This window comes from Drosophila innubila (genome assembly GCF_004354385.1).
Source record: "Drosophila innubila isolate TH190305 chromosome 3R unlocalized genomic scaffold, UK_Dinn_1.0 2_E_3R, whole genome shotgun sequence".
NCBI classification, from domain to species: Eukaryota; Metazoa; Arthropoda; class Insecta; order Diptera; family Drosophilidae; genus Drosophila; species Drosophila innubila.
In genome coordinates this window covers 18,779,183-18,792,272 of record NW_022995380.1, presented here as the reverse complement: position 1 = coordinate 18,792,272, position 13,090 = coordinate 18,779,183, and the positions used below count along the sequence as shown (strand labels likewise).

Genomic DNA, 13,090 nt, shown 5'->3' with positions numbered 1-13,090 from the left:
TTATTCTATTAAAGCAAGATATATTGCTTTTTCAATGTTCAAAATATGCTTCATTCAAACTGCTACTTAAGATTTCTTTGGGCTAGTAAGTTTGCATCTCAAACTGTAAATTACAGTTTGAAACCCACACTTTAGAGTCAGTATTTTAAACTTTTGATAAAAGGTCACAATAGACATATGCATGTATCGATAAATAGCCAGCTAAGGCGTGAAATCAAAATCTTCTAATTATTTGGCATCGCAATTGCAGCTATTTTTCGGATGCTTTATAGCCAGAAATAGCTACTTTTACTGAATTTAAATTTTTTCTTTCAATCTACAAACTTAAACAATTTGATAAAAGTTTCAAATTCAAAATTAGATAAAATTAAGGCAAACATTTTGGGGAAAAGAAGTTGGAAAATTTAATTTAAAAAAAATAATTGAAAAATCGTGAGAATTCCAAAAAAAATGTATTCAAATATTTAAAAAATTCTATAATTAAAAATCCGTACAAAAATGAAAAAATAAACCAAATTTCGGAAATGTACTTGTTTTTTAAGTAAATAGAATCAAACCAGATCGGAAAACTTTGCTGGGTGGCAGCCATTTGTACCAAAACAGTGTTTTCACAGTTTTCTCCAACCAGCTGGCAACACTAGTAGTCTTATCAAACTTTTCTGTAAGTGGGTGTGTACGGTGCGGCGCAATTAAAAGTTTCTTAAAATTTCAACAATAAATAACTGAAACAATTATATTAAATTACTTAAAATTTGTGTGCGGTACTAAATAATTGATCTTTTAAATATAAGAAATATATCTGTTACCTTTTTATCGGAAAACATTTATATAAAAGTTTAGGTAGGCAGAATTCTGATAAATTAAGCTGCAGCATATGTATGTATGAATGAATGTATGTACATGTGTGTGTTTGTATATGCGACAACAATTAAATTATTACCGTTATTTTGCGTATATTCGTACAAGTGATGTGGGGTCTATGTTAGTAGTGTTGTCTTTTTTATTGGCATATTAGTCTAGATATCGATTCAACAAAATAAGCAAGCTGTGTGCTGGTATTATAATTTATTTACATTGTTACGGTGTGTGCCTTATATGAAACTAGTAGAATGCTTACACATAGACAATTATTTATGTAAATGTGTTAATTCTATCCAATTTAACTATTAACATGGATAGACACAAACTTACATACATATGTATGTATGTACTTCATATTTTTGAGTTTGGTACTTGCGTTAATTAGGTCAAATGCATACATATATCTGTATGTGCTTATTAGGTTCAATATACAAAATGTACTAGATACGCTGATAATCCATAGTTAGAAAGGTGCTTCCTGTTCGTATGTAAATATTCGTGAGGCGTTTGCAATAGTAGGTACATTTACTGTCCAGTATGTTTCTTCAAGTGGGGTACAATATGTTTTTTATCCGAAGCATAGAGCATACTAAACTAAACTATACTTACATATGTATGTATATGTACATAAAATGCCTACAAAGTTCAATGCTCGCTTGCGTGTTTGTTCCCTAGTTGGTTGTCGACGTTGTTGTTGTAGCTACAATGTCTGTACCAATGTACATATATGTATGCAGTCATGTGTGTATGTTCATATTTAGCAAACAAGTTGTCTGCAATTGCGACCTGCAAAAGACATTATTGTCTGTCGGAATTGTTTGTAGTTGATTTAAGTTCACACAAATACATTCACATATAAATGTATCACATAGCTTCATAGCAAGATGCGCACCATTGCAATAGGCCTACTTAGATACTTTTTATGCTTATGATGTCATCATGTATTGCTTAAATGCATAGAAAAAAACTAAATGTTTCTAGCAGCGAGAATCCCTATATTTTTTAAGAAAAGATTGCAAAAATGTAATGTTCTTTTTTCAGTTTTTTTTAAATTGCCAATAGTATTAAACTCTCTCGATTTATATCATAAAAGACTGCAACCCAAACATTATCCCATATATTTGTTATTATTTTTTGTCGGTACTTATACCCAGTGTACACTTTGCGGAGGGAATTGATGGATACTCTTCTTAATCTGGCTGTGCAGTGTAATAAACACTTAAGTACTGCAGTGTACGAGTACAATGTGTCACTTGCAACCCCTCTGCATCGTTTTTTCAATTATTTTTGCTTTAGAATAAAAGAGAAACGTTGTGATTTATTGTTACGCGCATAACGTACGCAAATGATAATTGAATTTGTGGTCATGAGGGTTTTTCAAATGGTTTGTTTTTAGTGTTACTGTCAGGTTTATACATTGAATTGTCTATATCTGCATTTATTGTCGTATTTTCCAATTAGGTGAACAATTTGTAAATAGATATAAACATATTGAAAGACTAGCTTGCCTGTTAGTCTGGTATACCATTAATAAAATGATGTCTTCGAAATTATAGCTGCAGAATTCACTATATCCAGTACCATGTCGAGCAGCCCGAAGCCTGTCAAGAAAGTGCCGATTCACTTGCAAAGCGCCCAGAATCGAGTTTACATTAAAAACGGAGAAATCGTTAATCACGATAAAAATTTCAAGGCGGATGTTTATATTGAGGATGGAACAATTAAGTATGAAATTTAATAATCAATCTATTTACAATATGTTGAAATATTGCACTTTTCGTAGATTTGTTGGGCCTGCAAGCGATATTACAGTGCCTGGAGGAGTTCGAGTTATCGATGCATCGGGCCGGATGATTCTACCGGGTGGCATTGATCCCCATACGCGTCTGCAAAGTCCAACAGGTGACACAGTCGCCGCGGATGAGTAAGTGAACCAACGTTCTACATTCTTGCATAGTAAGTCTAATTCTTTTTTTTTTTCACAGTTTTTATGGTGGAACAAAAGCAGCTATTGCCGGTGGCACGACTATGATAAGTACGTATTCTTAGCAGTACCTTAAGATGCAGAGTATAAACATATTTATTTCTTGTGGAAATAGTCGACTGTGTTTTACCAACGAAACACGAGTCAATGATCGAGGCTTATGACAAGTGGCGCAGCTGGGCGGATCCTAAGGTGTGTTGTGACTACGCTCTACATGTGGGCGTAACTTGGTGGTCCAAATCGGTGTCCGAAGAGATTGGTATACTTAGCAAGGAGCTCGGTGTCAATTCGCTCAAAATGTATATGGCCTATAAAGGGCTCTATATGTTAAACGACTCGGAGCTTCTCGATGTTTTCGAAAGAATTAGGAGTCTTAATTGTGTTGCCATGGTTTGTTCACTATTATATTAAGGTTAATATGAATGCAATTGACCTTCTTGCCTTTTAGGTGCACGCTGAGAATGGTGATGTTATAGACAAGAATATAAAAAGATTATTGGCCGAGGGTATCTCCGGGCCAGAAGGTCATGAGCTGTCCCGCCAGGAGGAAGTTGAGGCTGAAGCTGTGAATCGCGCTTGCATGTTGGCCCATCAGGTGAGTACAGCCTTAAATACGAGTAGATCTCAAAAGTGAATTACATCAAGTGAAAATAGTATAAATCAAAAGCTCAATTAGAAGGGAGGTGGTAAACGTTGCAATATAAATATGTACACAAATGTTGTTATTATTGTTTATTTATTATTTTGTTATCTGTTTTGTTATTATTTCCATAATGTATGATGCACTCTTGTACAGATATAAATATGTATGTGGTATGTGGCACTTGGTATTACTCCAATAAATATTACTCCCGATGCTGATGCACCTTAACAAAATAATAAATACATAAACATACACTGATCACTGTATGTGGTTCATGTCATAAGCAAATATAGATGAAGCACGAACTACCATTATGAGAACCCGGTCATAAGTTAACACTTGATGCATTAACGATAACGATGACAACCGAGAGTTCCAGTTCCTGATCAAGCTTCTGGCGAAGTAAGTTGTACAGAGTAAATTGGCATTGGATTGTCTCTTAAGGCGTTAACACACAATAACCTTAGTTTTGCTAACATAATTTCTACTAATCATTAAGACTTATAGAATAGGCTTGAAACTAATTGATTATCATATGATTAGATGAAGACACCTCTGTATGTGACCGGAGTGACTAGCAAATCCTCTGCAGAAATTGTGGGTCGAGCGCGTCGCAGCGGATATTGTGTCTTTGGTGAAACTCTGGCCAGTTCCATTGGCCGGAGCATGAGTAATGTGCCCAAATCGGAGTGTATTTATTATATTACCAGTCCACCAATTCGCTTGTCTGCGGAAACTCCAAGGCAACTGATGAAATCGTTGGCTTAGTAAATACTTGACTTTATTTTTAAACCAGGTGTATTTATTAACCGCATTTCCAATTGCAGTGATGATTTGCAAGTCACGGGAAGCGATAATTGCACATTTAAGAAGAAGCAAAAGGAAGTTGGTCACAATGATTTTACGAATATTCCGAATGGTGTTAATGGTGTCGAGGATCGCATGTCGTTGGTGTGGGAGAAGGGAGTACATCAAGGTCTGCTTGATCCGTGCAGATTCGTTGCCGTTACCAGCACAAATGCCGCAAAAATTTTCAATATCTATCCACAAAAGGGACGAATCGGTAAGTTGGTAAATTAAATTTATCAGGGAATCAAAACCGAAACAAATATAGGTTACGGTTTCGGTTCCCGTACGTCCCGAAATGACTATTTCGGTATTAGGTTCTATTTCAGTTTTTTTGTTCGGTTCCGGTATTAGTAACGGTACAACAAATCAATTTTGAAGCATTTTAAAATGTTAAGATGTCGTTTTATAATAAATATGACAGACCGAATTTAAATATATTTTAATGCAGAATGTAATTTGGAGGCCAAATCATGATCAAAATGACATTCCGTTTGAAAATCAGTTCAGTTTTGATAAAGTTATGACAATTTGAAGTTGGTCAGTCTGGGGATCTAGCAACTTTACAAGTCCAAATTTTTGTTCAATTTCACATGAATTTTTACAAAAAAATAAAAGGTCCCAGAATCAAGTTTAAAGTGTTGTTTAATAATATTTACGATATAAGGAGTTGGTTAAAAGTGAAAACTTGAGATTTAAAATTTTGAATTTTCGAAATTTCAAAGGGGGGACCCTTAGCATCGAAATCAACATCTAGTAGAATTTAGAGAAATATATTTTTTTTAGAATTTAATAAAATTTAAATGCAGAATGAATTAAAATTCAAAATAATGATTAAAATGATATTCCGCTTAAAAATCGGTTTAGTTTTGATCAAGCTATGACAGTTTGAAGTTGGTGAAAATTCGGATTTAACCACTTTTCAAGTCAAAATTTTTATCCAATTCTTCATGATTTTTTACAAAAAAATGAAAAGTATCAGAATCAAGTTTAAAGTGTTGTTTTATACTAATTACGATATTAGGAGTTGATTAAAAGTGAAAACTTGAGATTTAAAATTTTGAATTTTCCAAATTTCAAAGGGGGGACCCTTACCATTGAAATTGAATCTTGGTCAAAAATAATTAAATTTTCTAAATGAACAAAAATTGAATTTACGATGAATTAAGAGGCCAAATCATGATCAATATGACATTCCGCTTGAAAATTGGTTTAGTTTTGATCAAGCTATGACAGTTGGAAGTTGGACAACTCTTTGACCTAGCAACTTTACCACAATGGTACCGGTACAAACGTTTTGGTATTCGGTTCTTGACAGAGAATTTACTTTCGGTTACGGTTTCAGTTCCGGTACTAAAAATGAAACGGTTAGTTACCGGTTCCGGTGTTATTCCCTGAAATATATTAATGTCATATTATTATTATTTTATATTAGAATTTTGTAGAATATAATATCTAAATTTATTTATAAATGTATCTTTAGCTGTTGGCTCGGACGCTGATCTTGTTATATGGAATCCACACGCCACTCGCACTATATCGAAGGACACTGATCATCATGCTTCCGATTTTAATATATTCGAGGGAATTAACGTACACGGTGTGCCTGAATTTGTTCTAGTGCGTGGTCGAATTTGTGTCGACAATGGAACACTTCGTGTCGCAGAAGGATTTGGACGTTTCATACCGATGTCAGTGCGTCCTCCTTTTGTTTATGACATCATTGAGGGCAAAGTGAAAACATCTGAACACTCTTCTGATCATCACGAGGAACATCAGAATGGCAATATGGCCAAAAAGTATGGTGAATTGGACATTATAATACCGCCCCAGGAGCCCATACATGAACTGCTCGCAGCAGGAGGAGGTGGAGGTTCAAACTGCAGCTCACCTTCTCTAAAGGGTGCCGTTGAGGGCAGGCGAGACATGCAAGAGTCGTCCTTCTCCATTAGCGGTTAGTTATAACATTAATCTTTGACTTTAATAGTAAAGTACTTATCTAGTTATCTGTATTCTTTCGCAGAGGAGCTGGACACTTCTAGTGTCCGACCTAGCATCAAAGTTAGGAATCCACCCGGCGGAAAATCCAGTGGCTTCTGGTAAATGACCTGCTCATTCAGAAGATATCGCACAAAGTGGACCTTCTCAGCCAGTAACTGCGCTCATTTCAATATAGACTAACAGAAAAATCCACAAATTAGCTTGAATATTTAAATTATTTATTTTATTCCCGTTATACGGTTGAGTTATTTTTTGTTTTCCCTTTATGTACTTAAGTATGTAATATTACATGCTTATGGTCAGACACTACTACTTACTACTTGCTGATAATATCATAATGAGCTCTAACATTTTGTAACTAACAGAATTGTGTGAATTTTTCTAATATATACATTCAGATAAATATCAAATATATCTTCATTTTTATATAACTATATATAAGTATTTATATATATATATTTAAAGCCAATCAAAATTAATTGTAAACGCTGTTTGAGCTACATCTTAACAGACGCCTAGCTTCCGAGCCAATATCAAAGATCTATTACTTATTAAAGTAAAAAGAAAAGAAAAGCTATTATTGGCCAACTTAAATATTTATAATAATAACGAAAGGGTATACACAATATGAATTTCTAATTAAAATAAAATATTAACAACCCAAATGGAGTCATTTATTGAGCAAAGGCATGGCAAAAACCAGAACGTGTGTTTTGTTGTAAATATACTTATGTGTCGGAAAACTAGTTTAAGTTTTGTTAGGATAATTATTTTATAAGCTGCCAATCTCATTCATAATCCGCATCTTGATTGTTTTCTTACCGCTTATGCTGATTTTCTTCTCTGAAGATCAATTGAACTGGATGTGGGAAAAAGCAATTGCAAATCAAGAAAAATCAACTTGTATGTTTTACTTGTCGTTTTGAATGTTATATTATAATTTAAAAAAATCATAAATTAATACAAAATTATTAATTAATCTAATTGATGAGGAATAGAGCGCGTAGGCTGGGAAAATTGTTATAAAAAATCATACGTAAGACATACACAATTGCCGGAAAATTGAAAGAGACTCAGAAAGTACGAGTAATTAGCATAAAGTACAAGAGTACGAGAGCAGCACTGTAATGAACAAATGTGTTCTCACATGTACACGTTTGTATGTATGTATGTAGTGGCTACGTAAAATATCATTTTTGGTTTATCTGAAGTTGCTGCTGTCAATGAGTCCAACTCCATATTAAATTCCAACATCGGCTTCCTGGTCTGATCTATTTTTGAGCGATTTAGATGCGCAGATTGGGATTTGTGTAGCGCACATACTTCAACAGTGCATCGTTCTCCTCGCAGACGAAGGGCTTCTTGTGGTGGCAGGCAACATCGTGCCAGTTGACGCCATCATTGTAGAACTGATTCAACAGAGCCAAACAGTTTTCGGGTGCGCCGTTCTGCTTGAATTCACGGTTATCCGGCTGTGGCAGACCAATGCCACCATTAGGCGACCAATCGCCCTGGGAGCGCTCTGTGGTGGGTGCCAATTTCTGCAGAGTGGCGGTCCAGAACCAACCATTGACATTCGTGGGCTGCAGATCGGGACGCTCACAGCCCTTGAAATCGCACAAGCGACCGCTGGTCCAGATGTATTTTACCTGTAATATTGATGACATACTTAAGTACTTTAATATACATATTCTATGAGCTTACAACATTCGTAAAATTTATTAAATTAAATTAAACTGCAATAAGACTTAATAAATAAAATGTTATTTTCAATTTGTACAGTAATTTAATATCTACTAATTTTTTGTACTGCTTTAGTACCTTTGCTTCAAAATGGAATGAAAATTTAATTTGGGCTCTATTAAGTGATCTGGCTGTTATATCTAGTACTATTTGTTCTAGTTTCTTATTATGTGACGTAAAAGCAAATAAGAAATCAATTTAAAATATAAACATAAAAAATTAAAGACAGTATAGATCATTTCAATTATAAATTCATTTTAATTCTCAACTAGTTCAAGTTCATTGCACTGGTGGTTGTGCATACCGTTAGTTAAGCTTAAGTATGCGCATGAAAATGCGTTGTCACCATTTGTTGCAGGTAGAAATTTAAGCTTCAGCATTTCGGGGCATAGTCACAATAGTCAGTCAGCCAGATAGCAGTAGGTATTATGGTGCCATTGAAAGCGAACCCATTCCAAAGTCACGCCCTATCTATGTAGGTATGTATGTATGAGGCGGCCGCACCCGTTGATGGGTTTCGTTGTCTGTCAACATTTTTAAAAGACCTACGGGCAGCGAGAGCAACCGCAATGTTCATCAGTCACTTTCACCCGAGTGGCTAAACAACTGTTGATTTTATATATACGTAACTTACATACATACGGTGCATGTAAATACGAAAGGTATGTGCCATTGAGTTTTAATGCTGCCCTTTGGAAAACTCCAATGAGCGGAAAGTCCCAAATGGGCATCGAATTGTTTTCTATTGTTGCCACAGATTGTAATTGTTAAAGGTTCCATAAATTGCCGCATTGCGGAAGTAGATGAACAGGTGCAATTGCTTAAATGGAGTTTGGGACGGGAAATTGTCGGCTTATAGCTCTCCCATAAAGTAAAAGTGGAACACAACTGATAAAGCTGGCTGATTTGAGAGACTGAACTGAATTAGTAAATGATGAGGAGTTGGGTAAAGTCAGGAAAATATCGTCTAAACAGTTGTTATCTTATCTTTAATTGAAGACAAGGAAATTTCCATTTAAGCACTTGATAAATTGCAGCAAGTTCGTTGTCTAAGTCTTTTGATTTGACAGCTCAAATTTGAATCGCTTCCGGTTATGCTGCCATTATTTATACAAATCCATATTGATTGTTATTTTATTTTGTATATTGTATTTCCTCGGGTATTTTTTTACAACAACTTTCGTTTTCATTACAATTATATTTTTCACACGTAAGTCAGAGTCAAAGTCAGAGTCAGAGACACACAGGTCGGCGGTTTTGGGGAGGCGCAGATGAGTAACCAATGGACAACACATCCATAAGAGTTACAGACGCTTTTTTCTCCTCTCTTCATATTTGACATTTGTGTGTTTGTCAGGCACGAGTTGCATAAGACTTTGAGTCGTGTGCAAACCAACTATAATAATGTCTGGCCGGGTTCAATAACAAAATTGCCAGACAACGACAACAACAATTAAACAACAAGACAAAAAAAATTTATGCCACAGACTGGGAAAGTTTTTGACCGACTTTGCATTGAACTTGATAATTTTGACGCTTAGACGTATAATCTGATATAAATATTAATGTGCTTGGCTCATTTTGTGAACCATCTCATTCAAATTGAATTCGGGCCATTAGTTAAGCCACTTCATAGTTTATTTCATCAAGTTTTTGGCACATTTTAAATAACAATTAGAGCTGTCACAACCACACACATGACTTAACTATTACCGTTATTATCGCACGTTTTGTCAACACGCGAATTGTCAAAAGAGAAATGATATAATCTAAACAAAAGATAAAAACTGTAAAGCAGACATCATAGATTATTGCCAATTGTGGGGATTTATTTGTGAAGGTGTCAAAATATAAATTTTGCTTATAAAGTGGAGTCTACCTAGTTATATATGTATTTGGCTCTCGCATTAACCTTTCGCTTTCAAATTGTCTTTTTATTGTCAGTGGCAAAAGTAATTTGTAAATTTTTTTGGATGAATTTAAAAGATTTGCTTGATTGCTTAAATGAATTTAACTGGATCAAAAATTAGCATATTCTCGTATCTTTATATTTTGTATAAACTGATTTGCGATACTTTAAATTTTTTAATTAGACTAAATTAATGTTCTAAGTCAACTTACATTTTCGCCTACAACACGCTGCTTGATCCATTCATTCTCCAGACTGGTCTCCAGAGAAACAGAGTCCATGCAACGTCTGCGACAATAATTCCTGGCAGTCAGCCAATCCTCTTCAACACCCTTCAATTGTGGGTCTCTCCACGAGAAGAAGTATCTAAAAGTGAAAATGGTTAAGCATAAATACTGTGGCCTCTTCTGAAATGGTCGTCAAATGTAATTCAAGATCAACTCACCCTTTGCCATCGGGTGTCTTCTCGTGAATAATACGCTGGGCGCAGAGTTGTGGGTTTGGTGGTTCGAGACGCCCATTTTGGAACTGTGCGGAGCCCAAGGTGCACAGGCCGATTAAACACACACTGGCGATAATGAACGCTTTCATTTTCAATTTAGTTTACTCTCTTTTACTGTTACTGCACTCACACCCACGCACTTTCGTTATTGAATTTCCGTTTTTGTTCGCGACGAGCCCTGATACGATAGCAAAGCAACTGACGACCGACCGATCGACTGACTATACGCAACTGCAATGACACAAGTATTTTGGTAACACCTGCTCTTATATATGGGCGAGTGGTCCAACGAGCTGCACTTCGGCACTAACTGTGACATCGGCTTCAACTTCGGCTTTGACTCTGCTTTTTCGGACTGCGGGCTCGTGCGGCTTTTCAAATGAACAGTTTTTTGGAGCTGCCTTCGCTTATGATGCTGAATTTTAAGTGCTCGGCCAAACATATTCGGACTCGGCGTCCTCTCGACTGCTCGTTTGAGCCCATCATTTAGCCAAAACGAGTACGCGCCTTGCAAAATTTGTTACTATTTATGCTATTTACTTCCCTGCGAGCAATCTAATTAGCTACACAAACACGCAACAGCAAAGTCTCTTAAATCTCTAGACTCTAGACCTACATATATTTTTTGTTTCTCCAACTTTACATAATTTTATGCATTTTACTCTTGTAGCTTACGATTTGCACTCGTATTTGTTTCAAAAAACACTTATATTTACTGTTGGTTCAATTGGTATTTCTTTTGACTCGTGTACTTTTTTTCTTCTGCTTTGCTTTAGTTTGGTTTGTCTTTGTCTTTTACATAACCCAAATTGTTGACCAAATTTATTTTGCTGAAAGTCACAGGTGACACATTTTGTTGCAAGCCTCCAGCAAGAGGTAGTGCCATTTTCCAATTAGGAAGTTGGCCGCTAAGTAGTCTACTTATTTATGTGGTTTAAGACCCATTTCAGAAGATCCAGGAGAGTTATCTGCATAGCCGTCTCCATATTGACCTGAATGAAATGGCATTGGTACCAAATAGTTCATAAGTAGTATGCAACATTTCAATCAAGCTGCAAGACCCAGAGAGAAAAACTTATATTTATTATTATTTTATAATGTATTATTATTATTACTTTTATTATCATTTCCTGTTTTTAAATTAAAGAATCCAAAAATCCCCCAATTATCATTTAATTTTATAAGTTGAATTAACATAATTATTATAACTCGCGTTGAAAAACTACCTTATAAATTTAATTTTATAATTTTTTTTTAATATTTTGATGTATTGTTTTCTAAGAATCTATTTTCGAAATGCGATTTAATTATGATTTATTATTTAATGATATTTTAATTGAAGCCTTAAAAAATAGCAGAGCGACGATAAACAAGGAAAAGTAAGAGCTTGAAGTAATTACAAGTAAAAGAAACGACAGATCGTATCTTTGTCGTTTTCGTTTAACAATTGGTTATATTTCAAGATACATTGACTGATGGGTGTAAGTACACCTCTTACTCGAATTTAGTTGATGACAAACAAGTATTTTTACCATTACATAATGTCAATAAATAACCAGAAGATTTACATACTCGCACATTTTTGTGTGTACGTGATATTGCATAAGCCTACAAAATGACGCAGGCAACAACTGCATTATTTTGAGCTGAGCTCCCCAGCTCATCACATGCCCAAGACGCGTCTCCCAAGTCGCATCTCCAGATCAAGGTCAAACTGGCAGCAAAAGAAAACGGCGACAACAACAACAACATCGCAAACAACGCAAACAACGTGTACGCCAATGGCGAAATTTCACCAGCCGAAATCAAATTAAATGCCCAGTCGCAGGTCCAAGCCCAATACCCAATCCTCATACCGCACACCCCACACCCCACACACACTGTCCCCAACCAACGCTACACAACGGTGTCAGGCAAGTGTCGTACTGTTTGGGAAAATTATGGGAAGTTTTTAGCCATTTCGACATAACAACAAAAAAACTGTCGATAAATTTTTGCTCATTTTAAGCCAAGTATTTTTGGGTAATTTTTAATACCCTAGCAAAATTTTTAATACCCTAGCATTAGGCTCCTTAAAGGAGGAGGCTCAGACCCCATGAAGTGCATATTTTCTTGAGCTGAGCCGATAAACAAGCTGCCATAGGAACTATCGGCTGAAAGTCTTTTGTTTTTATGATATTTCATAAATCTTACGGATTGTGCATTTGAAATTTGGTTTAAGTTTCGTGTTCCGGTTTTAGCCAAATTTCTGTCCTTTTTTATTTAGCGGCAAATCTAACCGATTGGTATTATCTTTTAAATTCTGATAAAATTTGATAAGAATGGGACTATCATATAACTGAATACAGGGCTCTGCGAGGGTGTCAAATCTTCGACGTACCAAAGATAAACTTTCTTTCTTAATTTTTTTTTTTCATTTTTGGATATTAGCATGATCATGTTCACGTGCGACGGAGCATGTAGCATGTAGCGCCCTGTCGCCCCTATTTGTCATATATGTAAGTCTGTATGCACCTGTTTGTATGTATGTGTGCATGTACGGTGATGTCATGTACGAGTACTAGCTGTGAAAGATGCGTGCAGCACATTGTTGCACAGTTG

The 13,090-nt window shown here is 35.5% G+C and overlaps 2 protein-coding genes across 6 annotated transcripts; one reads left to right on the top strand and one right to left on the bottom strand.

Annotated features, from left to right (window-relative positions):
- The first annotated feature begins 648 nt into the window (after positions 1 to 648).
- Positions 649 to 6,769, top strand: LOC117791343 (dihydropyrimidinase-like). 5 transcript variants are annotated; one of them, XM_034631068.1, is made up of 10 exons: positions 649 to 661; positions 2,418 to 2,586; positions 2,645 to 2,785; positions 2,847 to 2,896; positions 2,961 to 3,235; positions 3,294 to 3,440; positions 4,032 to 4,255; positions 4,316 to 4,551; positions 5,818 to 6,288; positions 6,358 to 6,769. In XM_034631068.1, the coding sequence occupies exons 2-10, from the start codon at positions 2,444 to 2,446 to the stop codon at positions 6,435 to 6,437; spliced, it is 1,767 nt and encodes a 588-aa protein (XP_034486959.1). In that variant the 5' UTR covers positions 649 to 661; positions 2,418 to 2,443; the 3' UTR covers positions 6,438 to 6,769. The 5 variants fall into 5 exon arrangements, with proteins under 5 accessions (XP_034486959.1, XP_034486960.1, XP_034486957.1 ...); XM_034631069.1 differs by having other exon boundaries at positions 656 to 669; XM_034631066.1 differs by lacking the exon at positions 649 to 661 and adding an exon at positions 662 to 761.
- A 470-nt stretch (positions 6,770 to 7,239) lies between these two features.
- Positions 7,240 to 10,727, bottom strand: LOC117791344. The gene is made up of 3 exons (XM_034631071.1): positions 10,433 to 10,727; positions 10,200 to 10,353; positions 7,240 to 7,984 (listed from the first exon to the last, which is right to left on the bottom strand). Exons 1-3 carry the CDS (start codon positions 10,576 to 10,578, stop codon positions 7,622 to 7,624), a joined length of 663 nt encoding a protein of 220 aa, XP_034486962.1. The 5' UTR covers positions 10,579 to 10,727; the 3' UTR covers positions 7,240 to 7,621.
- Between the last annotated feature and the right edge of the window lie 2,363 nt (positions 10,728 to 13,090).